At 37.6% G+C, this 24,443-nt stretch overlaps 1 protein-coding gene and 1 long non-coding RNA gene across 6 annotated transcripts in view; both read right to left on the bottom strand.

The window, feature by feature from the left end:
* Positions 1–24,443, bottom strand: part of LOC136247473 (kelch domain-containing protein 3-like) — a 71,281-nt gene that overhangs the window by 16,511 nt on the left and 30,327 nt on the right. For both annotated transcript variants that reach the window (XM_066039185.1, XM_066039184.1), the window contains exon 2: positions 16,022–16,198. In XM_066039185.1, the coding sequence (XP_065895257.1) occupies positions 16,022–16,198 (177 nt within the window). The remainder of the gene's footprint in view (positions 1–16,021; positions 16,199–24,443) is intronic.
* Positions 11,705–13,313, bottom strand: LOC136247476 (uncharacterized). 4 transcript variants are annotated; one of them, XR_010697588.1, is made up of 7 exons: positions 12,977–13,313; positions 12,818–12,929; positions 12,669–12,769; positions 12,380–12,619; positions 12,264–12,324; positions 12,151–12,209; positions 11,705–12,094 (listed from the first exon to the last, which is right to left on the bottom strand). It is a non-coding gene; the product is annotated as an uncharacterized lncRNA (long non-coding RNA). The 4 variants fall into 4 exon arrangements; XR_010697589.1 differs by having other exon boundaries at positions 12,270–12,324; XR_010697590.1 differs by having other exon boundaries at positions 12,151–12,177; positions 12,270–12,324.

Here is a 24,443-nt window from a genome sequence, read left to right as displayed (position 1 = left end):
CTATGAATGAAAAATAACTTACATTAGATGCATGACCTTATAAACACATAGTGCAAAACAATAAACAGTGAGCAATGCTATATATGTACATTATGTAATAATGACATCACAAAGTACCAAGAGTATATAGTAGAAACCAAGAGTGTCGAAAGGTGCATTAGCTTGTGATTAATGACTGCATAAAGTAACACGGATATTTCAGTGGACGTTTGTTTATACAAAATGGTAATTTGAAATGTGTATGTGGCAATGGGCCTTTATGCACCAGTTTTCAACAATTATTGTACTAGAAAAGTGTAGTAAGGACCCAGATAACTCCAGCTCGCTACAACAACGGTTGCACAAACGATCGTGTTGCAATGCCTTCAGGGATCCACTTGGGAGAACTTTAACATTAGCCAATTCCTTTTAACACTATCACATTTTCACTTGGTTTAGTGGCCGAAATGGGTTAAATACAGCAACCCTTAATGACAATATACGTAAACGAACAATTATTGAAATATCCGTATTACTTTACGAAATTATTAATCACAAGGTAATAGACCCGTATGATAGTTACTATTATATACTCTTGAAAGTACATACATACATCTTAATTATGTTGGACACCTAGTTGATATGGTCACTATAACAAGGTGGTCTTGTTAACAAGGTGGTCTTGTTAACAAGGTCAAAGAAGTACACCTTAGGAATCTACGTAGATGACATGGTCACTTATAGTGATGGTTATAGTCACATAGCATTTTATCAAGGAGAAATATTTTGCAGATTTCCACCATCTAAAATTTAGAGGGGAAATTTTTTCTCTTCTTCAGAATCTTTTAATATATCATATTTACATGTACTCGGTTAAACGCCGCGGTGTTTACTACGTTAGTTCCAAAAATCAATGTGGTAACAATTTTAGCTTGACAACCACTCAGCGCTTGATAAGCCTTAGTTTAAATAAAAGTATTACACAAGTGTGGCTACTATTAAAGGTACATAACAAGGAAATCAATCTGTAAATTGCGAGGAGAAGTGGATTGTAGCAAATCTGTGAAAAATATGAAAATCTCCTCCATCAGAAAACCCCACTATAGAGTATGCTAATAAGACTTCACCACAATACACCATCCTACGTATAAAACTAAGGTTTCAGTGTAGTTCTTTTCCATTAGAAAAGAACTTCTAAAAATTCAAATTACAGAACTAACAGCAAAATGGCATGCTAATACCAATCACCATGTCTTGCAATTTATATAGCATGATATTAAGAATTCGATTGTGGGTTTTAATTTTATTATTGTTTTTATAAAGAATCTACTGCATCAACAATAAAATATTCAATACTGTTGCTAACTACATAAGCAGCAAATACTATATGTACTAGAGAGATGTCAACAACATCGTGGGGCTAGCCTGAGCAATTTGAGTTGCATAGAATTGCATTTGTGCGTGGGTCAAGAATAGCTATGGGTGTATGCTATGTTGCGATTGTACAAAATTGAAAAACATAATTTTCCAGTATAAAAGAGCCACAAACAGTATTTCTGACATACTTTACATTTAATTAATTGCAACCAAGTCACATGTGCATAAAATTCTGTCATTTAATGACACTTCGTTTATTAAAAAATGGAAACGGTGCTATCATTGATTGAAACAAGTGTGCATGCAAACATCTTGAAAAATGTGCTTCCATCAATCAAGACATTAAAATAATGGCAACTCTAAATATTAGGGGTCAAATTTTTGCTTTAAAACAAGTGTACACTTGCTAGCACATTCCTTTCGATAAACAATAAACCGTAATTTATTACATCCACTTGCAGTGATTTGCAATTTACTTGCAAACTTTCAATGACGTTCTTCGTGGCATTGTAAAAAGTGAGTGATTGGTTTTACAATAATTATTGATATTTGTCTGATTAGCCCAATGAATAGACTTTATAATGATATACGGTTTTTGGTTGATAACTGATCCGATGTTTATGTTTACCAAAATTTCATGTGTATTCGTATTTTGCAAAATTCCCACATTTAAACTTCGTTTTTGTCTACTTATTTTTTAAACAGTAGCATCTGGGTCAGTAAAATTATTCAGCTAAATAATCAGCTAATAATTACCAATACTGACATGTACGTATTACTGAAATTTGACTGATAAGCTGATTCCCAATCATTTACCAATTAATCAGTGCATCAGTAATCTGCTTTGATAACTAGAAATTTTCTTAGAAACCTAAAAAGCTTTCTATCCCATTTAGAGATTCTCAGTTTGCTTACCCATAATACCGTATGACAACAAATATTGACGAAACTAATATTTGGCAATTTGCTACAAAATTGCAGTTGGCGAAAATTTAATTAGACGAAATGCTCTCACTGAAAAATTGGCGAATGGCGTAAATACGATGCTGTGCTGGGTCCTGCTTCCATAGACGCCTACTGTACGGCTCTAATTTCTTTCATGGCCACACAATTATTTGCTGTCTGTAGGCATACTCGCCCATTTATCAATGACTGCACACGAATTCATGTCTGCAAGCTTATGTGGAGCCACGCCCACTAATCAAGTATGAGTTCTAGTTTAGTCAGTAAGCCACACCCATTTGCATGCGTGGAACCACACTAATTTACCAGTTTCAGCAGTATCCACGAAGGTTTGTCAAAAACCTGCTTCAAGTATAGTCATATCTATGACTATACTACCTATGCTTCAACTGCTTGACCCAAGGTTTGAAAATAATATTGACGAAATTTAAATTTGGTGGTTTAGTGAACAATCGCCAGTTCACCACCAAATTTAATTGATATATGGAACCTCAGCTTGTAACTTCATTAATTAATTTGTGGGTAACCCTTTAACCATTAAACCCACATAATCCAGACAACTGGATTTGATAAAAAAACGTGTTGAAAATGCACAATACTTTTGCCAATTTACATAGGCGGTTACAAACAGGCATATCTCATAAAGCATTCGTCCGATCGCTTACTGAATCATTTTGCATCCTTCACCTTTGTATCGTCATTGTACTAGTCCGACAGTGACGTTACCATGTGATATCTATATATCAACTGAATCGGACACCAAGAGAAACATGATACGACAAAGTACAGCCGAGTTATGGCCTTTTGTACAACATTACATGAAGAAGGAAGATGGAGAGATAGTTCTTTTACTCTTTCAAAGTGGAGCGGGTATCTCTGGGTTGGATGGACACAACGAAGTATGGGACCATTCCACCCAAAATTTAACAGTGAGTAAGATGGTGTTTGTTCTTTTTAAATACCTTTAACAGCTTTTGTATTATAGTATATAGTTTTACAAGGCATGCATGCAATCCAGTTTACCGGATTATGTGTTTTCAGTGCTTGGATTATATAAAAGAACTGCTAGTTTAAGGGTGAACACATTTTCCTCAGGTAAACAATAGCTTAGAAACCTTGTATAGAAACAATGGCGTTAAGTAGCACAACCAAAAGTGTAATTCAGTTCAGAAATTGTTTTTAAAAAAATAAAAATAATAAAACCAAAACCCACAATCAATATGTGTAACAGCCTTTATAAAAACAATAGTCATTTGTAGGGATATCACAACACCAAAGATTGTCAACTTGTTAGTTAATTTTTGGAAAGATCTAGACCTACTTGTTAGGCTGAGATCTTGAAAAGAATAATACATACATACGCATTATATATTATATAGTTATACAACGGCCACGAGTGCTCTGCCTGATATAAACGCACGAGCCTGAGGGCCGTTAGGCCCGAAGGCAAGTGCGTTTATACAGGATATAAACGCACGAGCCTGAGGGCCGTTAGGCCGAAGGCAAGTGCGTTTATACAGGCAGAGCACGAGTGCACGTTGTATAACTGTTATGTACCACTCACCTAATAGGTGGGGAGAGTCTCACAAGACAGCTGTAACACTTATAAAGGCCAGGTTTCTAACATCGATTGTGGGTAACCAAGCCGGACGTTGCGATGACGTTCCCCCTGCAGTACTGCAGCCACCTGAGATATTGAAAACTAGTACGCTATGGGTTATATCACTAACCTGCATTCGCTGTTCGACTCTCATCATGTAGTGCTCAGCATGCCAGCGTGATCACTCAATCGCCATATAGACTAAGCGCCAGACTAATCGCCATAGTGATTCTCTCAAGCAAAAAAAAGTAGCTAAATAGACATTTTAAGTAAACAAAACCTAACTACTAAACGATGCTAGTCTAATTCTTACTATTCACACTGGCTAAACTCGAATCAGGTGGCATGACAAAACTGGTTACCACAATCGAACGTAAAGGTTAGTATTATTTAGAATATATTTGTTTTATTGAGTCATTGTCGAAGTGGGCTACAGTTTAATCTGGGCTAAGATGGCACCAGACTAGTAAGGTGTATAAGTACGTTTATATATATATATATATATGTAGACTAGAGTTGTGGCCACCCGTGTTGGATTTTTCGATCGCCATTGGCTGCTTGTAAACATTATACGTATTGGTGACGTTATGGCCCACAATCGACCTTTACATGTCAGGCTATAAAAGAATTCGAGTGATCTGTGAAGTGTCTTTCCACCTATTAGGTGAGGTGTCGTAGTGGTCTTCACCACCGGCACTTGTGCTATGCTGCACAAAACCGCAGCCAGTGCAATATCTGTATATTGCACTGTGGTCGGTGCATTATAACTTATAATGCACTCGTTGTGGTCTAAAAAACCGCAACCAGTGCGTTATAAGTTATAATGCACTCGCTGCGGTCTACAGCAGTGCAATATACAAATTATGGCACTGGCGGTGCCTTTGAACTGCCCACGCAGAGTGGTACATTTAATCACATTGGCAATACAACGTACGGTAAGTTGCACTACAATAGTAGATAGGAAAAGAGAATGTAATATATATTAACAGTGCAATGATCACAGTATATGTGGTGGGAAACAGCCAAAAATTATATAAATACAGTAATAATCTACATATGCATATTTAAATGAATGCATCAAATGCATCCTATTAACTGCCAAATTCCCGGGGACCACTGGCTGAATAGCCAAGTCACGAGATCATTTTAGACTCTACCTGTCTCCATCAATGTATACATAACACTTTATCTGTTAACAAATAAATATTGTTGAACACAGAGAACAATTTAGCTTATCAAGGAAACGTTTTGTATTATCACATGTGTAAATATTCACACTAGTCTGGGAAAGATCTGGTTATCTTAAAACTCGGAACTCTATGGAAATATCTGCTGTACCACTAGCACATATTACTAACGCACAATTGCAGGATTCTATGGTCTTGTGATGATTACATGTCACCATGTGGAAGCAATGGCCAGTTAAACTCATAATGAACTACTACATCAATTGTAAACAAGTTAACTTTAAACAATATGTATATACATGGCTGCCTCGTTCCATCACTGGATGGTTTTTTTCAGTAGAGACATACTGCAAAAACCAAACTGTCTTTACATATTATACAGTACTACTGTACTGTATAATGACCAGACACATGTACGTATTATAACAATAAGTTAGCAAAAGGTCTTTCAAAAAATCCTAGCTAGACACACATACATGTATTTACAGGTCAGGTGGGCTGCCACAATAATTTACAAGACATCTTTGAAATCGTGTGAAAATATTTGTTCCACTTGGGCGGGTAGTAGAAATCAGTACGACTTTAGTAATGTTTGTTAGAAACTGTTCAAAGGCAAAGTGAAGGTTGGAAGTTGCTTAGTATTGTAAACAAAGAGTATATGTAGGTTGAGACTCGATATGTAAGTGTATTTTTCGATAAGAAGTATTAGACCGAATATGTGATTCATTCTACAAGCTGAAATTCGAAAGTTGCACCCACCAAACCTGTTACACAATATGTTAAACATTACATCTGTTACAGTTATCCCTCCATTATCTGGACTATGAGTAGATTCAGATAATCGAAAAGAGAAGCCCATTCATTTATATACAGTATTCCATTCATATACTTTATTAAAACATACATCTTCTTCTGATAGAGCAGTTATTTCCACATTTCAAATAACAGAATGTTTGTATAATTGATGGATGGATAATAGAGAGACTATTATATTTAAAACACCCAGTGTGTCACATCTGGTAATCCGTAAATTATTGTGGCTATTCACATGACGTAATGGTAATCTATAAATATATGTGTCCTTATATTTTTTTTCCTTTTTGAAAGACCTCTACTATTATCATTTTTCGCAAAATAACCTGAAGTATCACTACACGTGGTCACTGTAAAAGGTGGTCTTACCTAACAAATGGGCATAAAAGTAAGGTTCAGCATACGTAGTTCTTTTCCATTAGAAAAGAATGGCACTAGGACAACAAATATAATTACATAACGGAAAGGGAGGTGATCTTTACGTTTTATTTTCAGTTACGTATGTTCCACCTGTTGCACAGCACTACAAAGAACAACACAAGATGCGTCTCTGTAATCAATCCAGTCACTGCAGACAATACAGGTGATAAGTATAATAGCCAACACAGCCTCAGGAAAGCCACATCACGCTATCAAGAATTGACAGCTTACATTGTCAGCAAAAAGAACTGGAACACAAAGAAGGACAAAGCAAAGTCCATGATGTATGTATATGTACTGCGGATGGTGAAAACACACATCTTGGGATGAGACAACATCAAACATTGAACAAATCAAGTCTGCAGCCATCAGTTAGTTAGTTAGTTAGTTAGTCAGTCAGTCAGTACATATAATTTTGTTATTTAGGATGTTTCAAAATTCCATAGAAATCTTTTTGGAAGAGTTTGGGATTGGTATGGAGACAATGTTGGGCTTGGCTGTGCCTAACCGATGCTGCTAAGCTGTCATGAAGGGAAATTTAATCTGGTTTTATAGCAAGACGTGTTCACATTAATATAGTGAGTGTACCAGCCTCTAGACCATACCAAACTCATGCAATCCAATTACCACACCATAATTAATATAATTTAATAGTCTAACAAACTAGATTTGTGTTTAGGATTGGGTCCAATTAGACCTTCCAAAAATTATGTTCTTTGCTGAACATCAGGGAAAACTAGTGTATTAACCTCTAATGCACTTTATATACACTCCCTTGTAATATTTGATTGTGGGTTTGGATTATTTGTTGACAAACAAACAAGAAAATGTCACGGTTAATGCCTGTGCTGCATGAAATACTAAGTCACACATTTCAAGGCCATGTGCAGTACGTACTTCACATTAACAAACTTCTATGATATGTGCACACATGTAATGTATCAACGCTATCTGTAATTATTTCACTTGCACTAAACAAGCTTGTATGTACAAAGGTGGATCCAAGACGGGGAATTTGGGGCAAATATCCACCCTCTCCCCTGTGGGAGAGCCATACTTCTTTTGATTGAAACACTAAACATTGTCAGTCCATAATCAACAGGGGTGGTTTTAGGAGGGTTTCTGGAGTTTCCAGAAACCCCTTCTGAAATAGCGCGCGCCCCTACAATTCATTTGGGTGATAAAAATTACAAAGAGTTATACATACTGTATTATATTATGGCTTTTTCTATTGGCAAAACTTCATACTTTTGCCTTTGAAATAATCACCTTCACAGCATTCAAAACCATGTAGTGACCTTTTTTTGTGGTCTTCAACTTGCAGCTAGGCTGAAGTTGCAATTCCAGAGAACCTGAAACCTCCTCTGAAAATTTCTAGATCCGCCCCTGATTAATACTTAGATGAATTGATCAGGGCGGATCAGGGCAGTTGTAGCTTACTTATAATGTCTCTATTACTACTGGTGTAATGTATTTTGTGGACTGGAATCACAGAATGAACTGGAAACAGCTTTTAAACAATAATCCAGGCATTATACATCTCTTGCAACATTGGAGACACCAGTATCGAGCTACAACTGCTGGTACTTCTCTTCCTTTCAAGTCATGAAACCACTGCGTGTACTAATTAATTAGAATACACTTACGATACACATGAACTAGCAGTGGTAAGGCTACTGTTGCAGCATAGATGTTTTCTATTGTTACTTAGCACTAGTGTTAGGGTTGCCAGTATATTAGCATAGTACCACTTCACCTCGCCCGATATTGCCACCATAGACAATACGTGCCGACACAATAGTGCATTTTTTCAAATTCCTGTTTATTACATATTATAATCAAGTGTACCTTTTGGCAAAGTTTCAGCCTCGTATGCCAATAACTTTCAAAGTTACAGCCCTACAAAGTAGCAACAACGGAAAATTCAATTTGTACAGCAAGTATTGGGAAAATAAATTACAAGCACTTACTAAAACCTTTGTAACTTATGAATGGATTGACATACTTGGCCTGCAATTTTCACCATCGTGTTTGCCATGAATAGGGGAAGCATTTGATAGGTAAGTTTGTCCTTTTATCGCCTTTCTTCACTGCATACAAAGGCAAAATTCGTGAAGAAAAATTGAACACCTACAATCGCTTTGACGTGACATAAACAAATGCTCATAACATCCGTATCCTTGGGTCTACTGCAACGAAACAAAGATTTTCCAACTCCTCTTGAGCAGGCAAATAAGATGATATCCAGGTTTTTTATTGTTACTCCCTTCCTTCACTAAGAAAGAAACATTCAAAAAATTTACAGAATATTTTTTCAATAATACACAAATATTTCACCCATTGTTTTCAATGCTTTATACTGGAAATTTAGGTTTGCACTATTGTGTCCCTTTTTCACAGATCTGGTCACATAAACCTATAGCTGCGTACTTGCTAAGAACAAGTACTGGCTCATCTCTACAGCCCTAACACTAGTGTTAAAGCAACAAAGGAAAACATTTATGCTACAGCAATAGCCTCTATCCTACCTACTAGTACACATGTATCATAAGTGTATTCCAATTAATTAGTGCACACGCTAGTTTCATGACTTGTAAGGAAGAGCAGTACCAGCAGTTGTAGCTCAATAGTAACGTCTCCAGTGTTGCAAGAGATGCATAATGCCTGGATTATTGTTTACAAGCTGTTTCCAGCTCAGTCCATCAGTCCAATGCACAAAATACATTACGCCATTGCTACCATTAATTTTACCGCAAACTCAAAAGTCAAAGCAGCTGTCAAACTGTCACTCAGCAACTTCCATGTGAACTAAACACCTCTAAAACAATTATCATGTTGCTGGTATTTAAGATATTCCAGTCTTTAAAGCAGCTTTTTTTAGACTCACAAAGGCAGCAAGCAAAAAAAAAAAAAAAAAACAAGTTGATGTTGTGCTACTTCTAAAAACCAGACGCCATGCAGCCAGCTAACTCATCTGGAATTAGCTATAGACAGTATATACTACTATGAATTAACCAACTATGTATTACTACTTTACAATAGGGTAGTTTTGGATTGTGCAATAATATTATTAGCTAATTCTCATATTTCGTAATTCATGAAATATTCGTAATTCGTTCAATTACGTTGCTATGCACTGCTAAGGAAGCGTTTGTAAACAAACCGCTTTTACCAACATATTACGCACAAAACTATCTTCTAAACTGTTTTATAGTGTAACTAACGTGTTTTTTCCTACAAATTCTCTCAACAAAGCCTCAAAGCTGCTCTTCATTTTCGTTCGCGTACATAATGGATACACCCCCTTTCAACTCAAAGCGATAGGCTATTCCTGGTAGTGTACGAGGCCTACACCGTTGTTTTTCAGTTGCTAAATGCCTGTAAACCTCAAGGGGAAGGTAGTCTGAGGAAAGTCACCACACCAGTATTTCAGTCCGCCAAAAAGAAACCACCTCAGAGCAAAGTTCACCTGTGCAGAAGTTTAATACAGACTTCATTTCACTTTTATTTCTTATGTAAAAGCTGCTTTTACCGTTATTAAACGATTTTGCTCAGGTGGGTGCGTACGGACAAACATAGATAGGTAGATAGGTACACACACACACACTTCTACGAAAACAATTTCAGTAAACCAGGCGCACGCCCACAGCCAGCCTTCAGCCGGCTGTGGGCGTGCGCCTGGTTTAACAAGACAAGAGTAAGAAGTAATTATAAACTGGTCTCTCCACAACTTAGTGCCCCTCCCCTTGCCAGCCTGTTAGTTGCTCCTATCAACTTTTGCTCAATTTGCCATCAAATTTTCATGTCTCATGTGATTAAACCCACAATCAAAATTAACACATATTAATATATTTGTACTTTGCAAAAATGTGAGTCTCTGTTGTTCATCACTTCATAACAAGTAAACTTTATAGTTACAGTCTACATTTAACTTTTATGGTTAGTCCAGTGAAAATAGACTTTCAATTGTCAGTCTATAGAAGTTACTTCATCTCATGTTGCCATGTGTACCTGTATTGCATAATCACACATTTCCTAATGCTTCATGCAGCATTAACATGTTCAGTATTGGGCCCAGTTGGACCTTCCAAAAATTATGAAACCAACACCACAAGAAAAAATGATACTAGCAGATGTGAATAACTAATACAGTATGATTTATATAACATTAGTTACAACATTTGATTGTGGGCTTTGATTAATTGAAATATGCACAACTGAATCATGCCAGGAAGCAGCAAATACTTGATACTGTACTAGTGGCAGTACGTTTGATAAATGCATTCCAGTTAGATACTCTCTCTTACTACTGTATTAGTAACTCTTGATTGTAATAGCATAAGAAGACACTTTAAACACAAACACACCTTGATATAATATTTGAATAATGGAAGCATTTTGACCTCCGATAAACTTTGTACCTGAATGTCACAGGTTAGTGTAAACTGGTTGGCAATGGACTTTATTATATCTTGTAACATTTGATTGTGGGTTTGTATTATCAACAGCAAATGAGCAAAACAACATCAATAGCAAACAATTAATTTTCATTTCAAGACCACGCATATGGACTTCAAATACTTAGAGATAACAACACATTGTTAAGTGCTGCACCATTGGAAAACAATAGTAACAGGGGCATAGCCCCCATCCATCACAAGTAGTTTAAGATTCACAGCAGTACACAAAACAACCCTACTTTAATAGTGTAAAATGTAAACATGTACCTCATTCAATGACTTCAAACAAGGGATTGAGAGATAGAGGGTGTATCATGTGATCCATTAAGTGGAAAATCCCTAGGAAAGTCCCTATAATTACACTTCATGTAGACGCATGTGCCACACTCCTTGGCGTGGTTTATAAATTTGAAATTTAAAATGGAGTCAAAGTATAGTACTGTATTTCTAAGTCACTCTCAGTGCTAGTGATAAGCGTCAGTGAGATTCAGTGTGGATGGTGCTGGCCGCAAAAAGATTTCATTTCAGTGGAACTGTCAAGCGTATTTTCTGATAAGGAAAGTGCCGTATAGCCTACTGCTGATGAAAAGAAAAGGGAAAATGTACTTTTCTATAGTACGTTCGCGTTGAGCTGAACCCTCAAAAACGATTAATAACTTACGATTGCTACATCGCATCGGGCTCCTGTATAGCTCGATACGTAGCGCTTCTCGATCCGCTAAAAATATATTAAAAGCGCTTCATTCGAATGTAAGACACTCCCGTTATGGCACTGTAAAGTTTCGCCATACATTTTCAATGGGGAAGCCTCTAAAGCGCGGCCCTTTGATGGTCGTGTTGACACATGTTTGTGGCGAAGCCAGACGTCACATACCCGCCCTCAACACGCATGATTTCACCATCCCTTATGTAAGAGGCTGTAATACACTTTTACAAGAAAAATAAAACAGATTTTGTGTGTGTAAAACAGAGTTGCATAAGTAGAAGAGCTGGGGCCACTGTTGCACTGTATTTAGAAGATAAGTGGCCTGCTTATATTCAGGTAAAAACTTCTTCAGCCTCAAAAGAGAAAAAAAACAAATTATAACAGCTCAAAATCCGTTATGTAGCATTGGTGTTCCTGCAAGTGAGCCAAACAACATGTATTTTACTTCACATTCACCACAGCTGACTATCGTCTTCTGTTCCCATTTAGTCAATTTGTCATTTTAATACTTTTCTCATCACTTCGCCACACATGTACACAGTTTTTCCAGCCAGCATTTTGTTTTTGAAGTTACATTCCCAAAAAAACTCTAAAAGTTTCAACAAATGAAATAATACCGTTTGTATGAATTTGGGCTGATAGTACCTGTAGTGACTTCCAAACACTCCTGCACTGATTAAATATACAAGGGATGGTATGTTCAACTTCGGATAGCACAATAAAGCAATGATATTTTTTATTAAAGTGCACACACTTACACGTACTTCATCTGTATTTTTATGTACTTCACAGAGTTTAATCCCAGCTACCTGATGACTCCTGGGGAACAAAATCAAGTTATAACACCAATGCTGCAAATATCAAACAATCTTACATCAGATGAAGTAAGCCCAGAAGAAGACTTGGACCCGCTGCTGCTAGTGGACAATTCATTAATACCACCATCACCATCTTCACTATCACTGCCGATTTGGATGAGGAATTGCTCTAGAAGTTCTTCATTACCCAAGTCTCATCCAAATACACAACCGGTCTTCCTTCAGTTCTGTTTCACCTCGTTCGTCTTTAATATTTATGATACTGATGGACTGTGCAGGGCTGCTCATAGCATACCCTGCACATACGTGTAGTGAAATTAAAGCACAAACAGTTTCAATGCTAACCTCTTGTCATTAATCGTCTTGTACTTAAATCCCATATCACTCAACACTCTTTAAAGCAATGTTCTACCCCCAGAGAAAACACCATCATTCTTAAGTTTGGCCTAAGACGGAGTAAGTGACAAAGTTCCAGGTTTCAAAATTTAACTTACCAAAATCTTTCAGAGCGATAGATTTCCTCCCTTCCGTACAATGAATGGATCTTGTCTGATAGTATCTGGGTTAAAACTGTCTGTATCAACAAGGACTCGTGAACATTTGTACCTGACGATTACAGAATTGAGCGGGCTTGTGCAAAGTGCATTTTGTACCTTTTTCTTGGCGTAAATAAATCGCCTTTCTTGCGGTGCTCCATTCTAATGGATGTCCTTGAAATCCCTGCGTGGCGTAATGTATGCCAAAACCCAGCAAAGAAGGCATGATACAATACCGGTGGCCTTCGAGATTCTCTCCGTGATGTTGATAGAAATTTTACATTTCTTCGCTTCTTGCTTAAAGTACTCCCATAGTTTCATAAGTAGATACTTTGTTTGGCTGTTTAACGTCTTCCCAAAAGGGTTTCGCTCCGCACTCGCTGACGGTACACTGGACGCCATATTCTCAACAATTAAGTGCGCGCCCGTAACATGGACTTACGAATAAATGCGTCATAAACATTATGTTTAAAGCCTTTGAACTTGTATGGCTTCTTAATCAACAACTCAGGATTCAGCTCAACGCGAACGTACTATAGGTCACAGTAATGGCATATGTAAATGGAAGTTGCTGGAACTGGAAATGGAGAAAAGACAATATAAAGTGTCATGTGCACAGTTTGTACTGATTAACCAAGTTGTGGGTTACCCGAGGGTTTACCAGATTCATGCAAAATGTACACTGGCTGCTATAACTCTGGGGTGAAGCTTTCTTACAAGCTGATGTTTGTGAAAGGTCCATTATAGTTTATAAAATAGCACCCCCGGCCTTCATTTGGGGCCATGTGGCATTTACTTGAAAAAGTATTACATATATCACTGTGGTGGTTAGGTTGTAAGCTATATTGGCAGTTGATTGCAATAAGTATATGATGAATCATTTATACTGTTGGTCCTTGTAGGTTCATACACTTTTCATATTTTTCTTTGATAATGTCTCACATGAACATGAGCATGTTTCTTGTGCGTGTAGTTTAGTTGATGTTATGCCCAACCATCAAATATTGGCCGGCTACACCCCTAAATAGTAATGTAGTTTCCATATTACAGACTATCAATTATATGATCAAACAACATGACTGTTAGCTCATTCAAACTCCGACAAGTTTTTGATGGAGTTTGTCAAAAATTCTGTCATTAAGACTAATAACTGGAGACAAAGATCACTGCAATGTTATCTGTAGTGTGACATTTATACTATCACTTGTAACAAGTGATTGTGGGTTTGGATTGTACCTGAACTTTTAAACTAAGGTAGTCAACTTTTAATTTTATACTAATTACTACATTAAAATTACACCACTTGAGTATGATGGACTGTTCTATTAGAAATACAACCACAAAACGCCACAATGGAATATATTAACAAAATGTTATTAACTCAACTACATACAAATGTACAATCCTCAGGTGAGGTTACCTTGTGATAATTTTTGTGATCTAATCTCATATGTTTACACTCTACATTAGGTTTTACAACTCAATTACACCACTGGTGGGCACTATTTAGGACAACTCAAGAATACTTGATCTATATATTACATACCACACAGTACCCACTAGCACACAACTGTGCAGCTTTGTGAGAGAATGTTATTGTACACACACTGTATATTTCATGTTCTATACCAGTCAATAGTCACAGCTTAGGTAACAGTTGCGCCCGAATAGTAGTTGCAGTGCAACCTTGACTTGTTGTCATAAGGGCCACCCTAAATAAGAGCCACGGCTTGTACCTGAATACACTGATGCAAGTGTTGATAAGACATGTTTGAAGGAGACACTAAGCAAAGGAGTTGTTTTAATTAAAACTCTTTGAGGATCAAATTAACCTACAAATACATTAAGGAGGAATGTGTAACTTTGCATTATAAGAGAAACAGTACATGGTCTTCTGCTTGACTTGACATACAGGCTGTACATACTAGTGATGCACCGATACCAATGCTAGTATTGGTATCGGCCCTATTTTGGCGGTATCAGACTTGTATCAGTAAAGCTATAAATGCCCGATACCAACCGATACTTTAAATGACGTCAAGATGGCAGCATACATAGTGCATTGAACGGAGTTGAGCAAAAGCTGATATAAACCATGAATTCCTTACAAGAAGCCATCCACTAGCATTATTAGTACAGTGGAAACTGAAGTAAGCCACAAAATAAGATTCATTGAAGCCATAAACTATTATCTTTGCGTAATTGATAGCCACAAAACCAGCAAACTGTAGTTGATGAGATTAGCAAATGAGTTTAGTAAGCTAAATCACTAGCGGTTTCTTGTGAGAAATGCCTGTGGGACAAAGTATCGGTATCGGATCGGTATCGGCCGTTTCTGGCCTCAAATGTATCAGTATCAGATCAGTAGTGAAAAGTGGTATCAGTGCATCACTAGTACATACACTTGAAAAGGTAATTTTATACACGACAACAAAAAGGTTTTCTTCTATGCAAAACAGTACTTGTTTAAATTAAGCAATGAATGGATGACATTCTCTCAACAAAATACTGCTGCATTTCTTCCTTTTATCTCCAACCCATGTTGGTAGTCAAGTGATCTTTTGTGTGCCAACTGAATTGCCAGCATTTGCTGAGTCTAACAGTGTTTGAAGCATAAAGAGATTTGTCTGATCAAAGTATTGGGCAAAAGCAACAGTGAGAGACGATGGAACAGCTACTTCTTGGGTGGCATAGCAGTGGAGATTTTCTTCAAACAAAACAATGTTCGGTATTATTTTGTCAGGGAATTTGTAATAGTGTTAGCTAATTCTTTCTAATCTTAACAGATAGAAATAAGTCTTTGTGTTAGCATCCAATATGCTGTTGAAGGATCAAGCTAGGAAATAGCATTTTTGACAGGAGCCAAATGATCCACAGTATAAACGGATGGTTAAATAATATAAGTCACTCGAAAATCCATATGAACACGGCGGGCTAGTTCCATAGTAGCTACCATCAGATAGTAGTTACATCAATTACCCTTGTTGAAGTTACAGTAGCTGTGGCTATTATTTATCAACCAGTCAAAATAAGTATATAAAATATGAGTAAAAGTACAAACATTACACGTACATGCACACACACATACGCACACACTACAAACACACACACACACACACACGCACACACGTACAAACACACACACACACACTTCACACTAACCAATATCAAAACAAGCCACACAAGACATTGAACCATCATCATCATTTCTTCCTCCAAACATATACGCTCTTCCATTATAACTACAAACACTGTGACCATAACGACACTTGGCACATGGTGCTAACAACGGATCATCTTTCTTTGACCTCGTCTTCACTAGACTCCACTGTCTGGTAGCTGAGAAGGAACAGATAATGTTATTGAGAGTATAAGAACAACATAAGGTAAAGTGCTTGTACATATTACTATGTTAATTGCATACATACACATAATACACTTCAAAGACTTTAGCTTACACTGTATCTAAATACTGACCAGTAAGTGACTCCCTAAATGCGCAGTTCTCTGTTAGCTTACTTATATGTAATTTTCTTTGATGTTGGAGAAAATTTAAGATACAAAGCCTGTGGCAAAGTTACTGACTATTTAGAAATGTGTGACTTACCAGTGGTTGATTTTTCACTGATATCAACCAAACCAAACAGAATCTAACAGATCACTTTTGGTACATGACAGATGTGATAGTACGGACAGCAAAATTACTGTAACGTAGTAAGATTGTACGATAAAGCTACGTATATAGCTACACTTCAATTCTTTCTCATCCGTTTCTTTGCCTACAGTATGTATGCATCTCGCCCTAGCAAAGATACACCTGTAAGAAAGAGCTAGATTCTCCCATGGAGAAAGTGGCCTTGACTAACCATAGTTAGTTATTCCGGTTCACATGTATGGCATTGCTCCTTAATTTGTGGATTACTGATGGCCTCAAAAACAGATTTCCAGAAATCTGGAATCTGTTCCCAAATAATAACCTATGTAAGTAAGTCAACAGCAGATGTAACCCATCATCAGTACACAACACACACAAGTTCTTTTAGAATAAATAACCTTATCTGTGAGGTTCAGTAAACAAGAGTCTACTCTACTTTATTCAACCTCCAGCAACTTTTTGATGGAGCTTGTCAAAAATTTAGTAATAATAAAATAGGTCATGATGGAGCACCATCATATGACTGTCTGTAACTACCACTTCTATGCTGTTATTTATATGATCATTTGTAATATGTGATTGTGGGTTTGGGTTTTGGCTAGGAACAACACTACAGTGAAACTTTACTAATAAGGAAAACATCCATAGGATGGTTATACTAAATGCAGTCATGAAGTAAACCTTAGCTATGTTTGTAGCCTTCTTGACATGGTCATTATCATATACAGTGGAACCTCAGTTATCCGAACCACTTGGAACCATAAGTCTGAAAAGTTCCTATCTCAGAAACCGTGTATAAATAACCTTAAAATAGCATAAAGAACATTTTTTTTTAATTCAGCACTACACCTGTATCGACTACCTTAAGGTTATGGGATACTGTAAGCCCACATGTACACTATAATCATTTGTGACCGGATCTGCAAAAACCCAACACAATCGCGCATTTTTCAAATTCCTGTTTAGTAAATATTTATAATCTACCTAGCCAAGTGTACCCTCTGGCAAAATTTCAGTCTCATATTCCAATAACTTTGGGAGTTACAGTCCTACAAAGTAGCAACAACAGAAAAATTGATTTGTACAGCAAGTATAGGGAAAATAAATTACAGGCGCCTACAAAAACGGTTGTAACTTTACCAACGAATCGAGGTACGGAGCTACAATTTTCACCATCGTGTTTGCCATGAGTAGAAGAATCAATTACTGGGTAGGTCTTTCCTTTACTCACCCATCTTTACTGCATACACAGGCAGAATTCGTTAAGAAAAACTGATCGCGTACGATCGCTTCGACATGACGTAAACAAACGCTCATAACTTCCGTATCCTTGGGTCTACTGCAACAAAACAAAGATTTTCCAACTCCTCTTTAGCAAGGGAATAAGATGATATCCAGGGTTTTATTGTTACTCCCTTCCTTCACTAAGAAAAAGGCACTCAAAAAATTATTGGAATTTTTCAATAATATGCAAGTATTTTAGCCATAGTATTCAATGCTTTATACTGGAATTTAGGCTTGCACGATTGTGTCGGGTTTTGGTCTTCGCAGATCCAGTCACATTTTTTCATGATTCAGGATTTTTATTTTTCTTGTTACCAAATATTTATGCATTCTTAACTTCTCATTAATCGACATGGAATTCAAATGTTGTTATGGAAACATGAGTTGTCCCCACGCCAAATAATGAAAACTATGAACCAAAAATCAGACCAATGAAGAACCATGAGAACTTACTAACAATTCCAAGGTTTGAAGAACATCACTTGTGAGGGACAGACAAGAAGATTTGTGAATATGTAAAGTTCGTGAAATATGGCAACAAAGTGGTCTGAAACAAGACACTGTGGTCACAAAATCAATTTTTAAATTCAAGAAACATTATTTCTTAGAAATGGCTCTACACAAGAAGCCAAACTAGTAGTTTGTTTATACAAAATGTTAACAACTAGTTTGACAGTCCTGCTTTTTGGTTCAGGAAAATATCGCCATTATTCAGCAAAACTATGCATGCACATACAGGTGTGCCAGTTGCTAAGTGTGTTGTTTCTATGTTATCTTGTACTGTTACGTGTTTTCTTGTACCTTGTAACTGTCCAGTCAGCACGCTATGATTCTCCCAACCATTTAAGCCTGTTACCAGCTGATACACAACACAATAACACCAGGCCTGCCCAAATCATCCTTTGGTCTTCAAATTACACTAGACATATTAAAAATTTAAAATAAGAAATACGGATCGCTAAAAAAAGCCACGAAACAAGAAGGGATCGCTGGGGTGGTAATGTAAACCACAAATCCCTATTTTGACTCTCTATAAATGCTCCATTTGAGTATAAAAAGTCAAAATAGGGATTTGTGGTTTACATTACCACCCCAGCGATCCCTTCTTGTTTCGTGGCTTTTTTTAGCGATCCCTATTTCATATTTTAAATTTTTAATATGTCTAGTTTGTGTACTTTTTTCCAAATCCATTTATGGAAGCCAAAGCTAACAGAGATTCCTCAGTTTAAAAGGTTAACTCATTAACTAGATATCTTAATGCAATATTAATTTGTATTTTCATTCTGATTTGTACATGCACAAAATAATAAGATAGGATATTATTAATTCCTAGTCTACTCAGTGTTTCAGCCACCATCGTCACACTTTGTGCCATTGCTGAAAACACACTGCTATACGAGCTAGCCACCTGTCAGAAAAATTACTGATTGTGCACCTATCATACAGGAGACAGTGTTGATGACAGCACAGGAGACTTGAAGAAGAACAAGATGTCTTAGGTGTTTATTCCAAAAGAAGGAAAAGAATGAAACTCTATAATACAAGTTATAAGAATGGTAACTGTTAGTGTTATAATTCCTGTAGAGTCCATTTTTTTAAAAAAAGAGAAGAATGATGCATACATCAAGCATGTGCATTATAGGTCTAGAGTTGTCTAGCAGAATAGGTAGTGAAGAGATAGCTATACAATGTAGCTGTAGTGCTATTATTGTAGTGATGACGCTTACAACACCTTTGTATAAATGTATGAGTTGCACGTATGAACATGCAAGGCTGCATGCAGCAGCAACCGTGTGATTTGGTGTTAATCAAGCAAAATAGGAGGAGATGGCTAGGCTTGGCCGAAGTCTTCCTATGCCAGTGTCTGCATGTACAACTATACTAGTGGCCAGTGGCGTAGCCAGTCTTACATGATTACCAGGGATTTGGCAGTCATACCCATTCCAATTGCCAGGACTTAGACTGGGCTCTAGCCCTGGAAAGCCTAGGTGTAGCTGGCTAGCAGCAGTGTGTCATAAAGTGGAACACCATAGGTATAGTCAGCAAATTTAATTCTGGTTAGCATATGTTCATAAATGCTTGCAACTGTTAATGTCACTAGCTGATCAGAGAATGTGCTAAAGTACACAGTAGCTAGTTACAGTGACATAAGCACAGTAGCACACAATCCTCCTGTATAAGACTGTCAGGTTTCACACCCTTAAGTTGTTTATGACATGGATACCATATGGGAGGGTTGTTGATGATATGTGGTTAGACCACAAAATATTTTTAAATGGTAGGGTTGCAACAAGAGTTCATAATATTTGTATGGGGGAGAGTGTCTAACTGGAGTGCATTCAGTAAACACACTGCCACAAGTACCGTATAGCGTAAAATTTTGGCAGGAGAAAATTTTGGCAGGAGAAAATTTTGGCAGGAGAAAATTTTGGCGAATTTGGCGAGTATGCATGGATTCGCCAAAATTTTATTCGCCATTTTTATAAACACTGAAAGTGCAGTAGACGCTGTTCATCGGTGAGTGAATTAATTTATTCTGTGAATACTGTTACAGCGGTGAGTGGTTAATCTTCCGCAAGTATCCACAGCCAGTATTAGACTAATAGCTCAGGCAGATGGGCAATTCACTCGAGAGATTCAGCTCAGTGCCCATCATGTGCAAATGCCTTGCCTCGCTTGCCACATGCCAGCGTTCCAGTCTCGATTACTGACTTTGCACGTTGTTTTTATTTCAGCTAGCTATTTACATAAGAGTGCGTCGATTCAAATCAGAGGCATTGAACTGTAGTACTTTGTACGTAGACATCGCAAAACTTCGTTGCCAACGCTGTCAGATTAAAATTGCGTGGGCAAGGTAATGCCATGCATTCGCCAAAGTATTATTCGCCAATTTCTGTCAATGATCAATTCGCCAAAATTTTCCACTATATGGTAACACCTCAGGCTTCTCTTAGAAGAAAGGCTTGACCTTATCAACACCAATCATCACCTATCAACAGTTCTCTGTTATCAGTAGAATCAGGCTAGAGGTGTACATATGATCAAAAGTGAACTTGTAGCAGTGTGTTTCTACAGGCCATACTGGTAGTTAGACACTCTCCCCCATATAGATATTATGAACTCTTGGTTGTAATAAACACCCCACCCGACCTTTTTTGCGTGTGAAAAGCAGCCATGATATCAGCACTACCATTTATCTTCCACCTATAATGGACAAACAAAGCACTCACCGTGATGGCTAGGAAGAAGAATAAATGGATGCTTGCATGCGCGCTTGAACGACTTTGCGTAGCAAAGACGGGCAGCTCACCAGAGACCCTACTATGGCGATCTTGTAAAGTAAAAGAGTGCTGCACAACTTCAATCTGCCATCTATTAAAGTTATAAAGACTATAGTCGAACAACACGCATCCCTGAGCACACAAGATCCCGTAGTTTTGTTCTTCTACGGCTTCTTCCGTATAAGGAACAGCAGTCAATGGCGAAGAACTTTTTATCGAGGTGGAGGCCGGTTAGTGATCTGTGGAGTACGGGTTAATTAATGGGTCATGGACACGCGGAAGGATTCAGTAAGTAAGGCTGTGTAGTTTTTATTGCAAAAAAATGGAAGCCTTGGGCTGTACACAACTGAAACAAAATAATAATAATATGTGACTGGATTTGCGAAAAGGTACCTTTTCCACACATTTTACATGCCAGCAAACAAAATGATGTAACACTTGACTCCTTACACTGATTAACTTGCTTTTAGTTTCAAAATGCAGCCAGATACTTTATCTGCACTCATGGAAAAATTTAAGCAATTATATGCAATGATAAAAAAGTTATGAAGTTTTAAAGTTCAAAAAATGGGTCAAATTTTACGTGTGAAAAAGGTACCTTTTCGCAAATCCGGTCACATATTATGAATAATAATATGAACAATTCGCATAAAATTTGCAATTTTTGAATGTTTCCAAATTTCATCTAGACCATTTTTACTGCTATATCACAATTTGTCCGAGTTCAGTGTTTGATAATAAGCCTTCTGAGGGTTGTTTTCTGCTCGAGTCTGCTTTCTAAGGCTGGTTTTGGGTGAGTGCTCTATTAGGATTTTAAAAAATCCACTGCGATCCCTATTATGAACCCACTATCGTGGTTCATGATAGACACCTCATCAGTACTCATAACAATGTATGATATGATAAGGCAGAAAGTGTCTAACTTGTATGTGTTAATATAATGCAAAGTGGGTAATTCCCACTCATAGGTGAAAATATTATAACTGATGGTCTCAAAAGACAGAAATCTGGAATCTGTTCCCAAAAAATAACGTAAGTAAGTCAACAGCAAAGAAACCTATTATGGGGTTAAGAAAATAAAAATCTACTCTACTTTATTCAAGCTCCAACAAGTTTTTGATGGAGCTTGTCAAAAATTGAATAAAATAGATCACGATGAAGTACCATAACATGGTTGTAATTACACTGTACCATTTGTATACTGTTCTTTTATATCATCATTTGTAATCTGTGATTGTGGGTTTGGGTTTTGGCTAGGGAACAACACTACAGTGAAACTTTACTAATAAGGAAAACATCCATAAGCTATACTAATGTGGTCATGAAGTAAACCTTAGCTATGGCGTGATGTAAACAATAATAATAATTAATTCACCCATTATATTCAATGTTATATACTGTAAATTTAGGCTTGCATGATTGTGTCAGGTTTTCACGTATAGTGGATTATTTTCTAAGCAGAAAATTTTGCAGAAGAGAATTTCAAAGCCTTCAAAATTAGAAGAGTGCATATTTTGAAGTCTGGAGTGGATTTAAAATAAACAAAATACGTGTCAAAAATTACAAAAGGTACGCATGATGCTTGTCGACAACTAACGTACTGATGGAATAATCCCTGTCCCAATGCACTGGAGAGAAGGGAAGATCCTCAGGTAGAGCAAAATGTAACCAGCCATGAGCTGGATCATGCCTCTGCTAGAGTTGCAGCAGATAGTGTTGATTCCAACTATGGCAGTCCTGGATCAACTGTGTACTGGCTATTGTAATGATAATGTTTGACTATCACAATCACTAAAACATGAGTTCGCACCAAAATATTTTGTCATGTTACTTGGGAATTTATGAAAAGAATCTCTTTGAAATATCCAAAACAAAATATAAAAACATTACCCGCTATATGGTATGTTTTCTTAAAGCTATCAATGCTCGCAAAATTGAAACGTTTGTTTCATCAAAATTTCTGGCTATACAGCATTAGCTTGTACGTTGTGCTGGGTGATATTGAAAAATGAGAATGATATATCATATACACTGAATATTATGATTTATCATTAAATTCATAGTAAAAAGTAAGAGACAAGAAAAGCACAAAGGGTTGTAAAGTACGTGTCATCCCACAAGGAAAAGCTCCTAATAGTCAACAGGATATAAATACATAATCACAGCATGCTACAAGTAGGCTGGTACTGTATCTTAAACACACAGTTTGTTTACTGTATGTGTTGTGGGGTTGTGAGCTACCACAACACAGGCAACCACAACACAGGCAACCACAGAGTGTATTCTGGGCAGGGTATGTGGTCACCACTTTACAAGCAGCAAAACCTTTAAATGCTACTAATCCCTTAGGGATGTTTACTCACACAGTACCACTCAATGATATGATGGTATGTTGATTGACATTCCGGCATGCATACCGGTATTAACTTAATATCGTAAACGATAACTATGCTGTATACCACCCAGCACTATTAACAAATATTGACTTTTAATAACCAAATATTTTGACTGCAAACAAAGTTTCAAACATTCATTCAAATTAAAAAGTTCGTAAAAAAGCTTGCTAAAAGCAAGCTAAGCAGCGAGGTGGTTAGGGCGTCCGCCTAGTAATCGAAAGGCTCTGGGTTCGATTCCCAGCTGGGCCACTTGGTGTTGTTGTTGTTTCCTTGAGCAAGAAACTTTACTCACACTGTGCCAGCTGGGGAAGCAGCCCACCCAGTTGTAACAACAATGGGTACCTGGTATGAACTGGGGAAGCAAATGCTGAACTGCCCATGTCTCATTTAACAGTTGAAGGTCTGGGTGGGACTTCGGGTGCCAGTGGCACAGCCTCCTGCAGGCTACCAGCCCTGCCCCAAGAGGGCATGCCCGCGCTGACCCGCACAGGTGCCCCAGTGGGCAGCATGATGACCGCGCAGCGGCAGCCGAAGACCTTGCCCCGTGTGGGTGCGTGCGCAGCGTGTGTGCATGTGTAGCATATGTGTGTGCAGTGTATGCGTGTGTGTGTAGTGTGTGTGTGTACGTGCATGCGTGCGTGCGTGCGTGCGTGCGCGCTATAGACAAACAGCACCCGTGGGCCCTGACAGGATGTTATCAACTGATTTTGTAGGGCTACCAAATTTTCACTAGTTCAGGTGGATCCTAGAACCATGCCATCATAGCACACCATACAGTGGGCAGCTAAAGTATATGCGCATGTGCATGCGTACACACATACACACCACACACACAAAGATACCGTACATGCACGCACCGTAGCATACCACACCGCCAAACAACTGTCATTATAGTACCATATGTGACCGGATTTGCGAAAAGGGGTCCCCCACACACATTCTATGAATTGGAAGACCATACCTTAGTG

This window comes from Dysidea avara, chromosome 2 (genome assembly GCF_963678975.1).
Source record: "Dysidea avara chromosome 2, odDysAvar1.4, whole genome shotgun sequence".
Taxonomy (NCBI): Eukaryota; Metazoa; Porifera; class Demospongiae; order Dictyoceratida; family Dysideidae; genus Dysidea; species Dysidea avara.
This window is presented reverse-complemented; position numbering and strand designations above follow the sequence as displayed.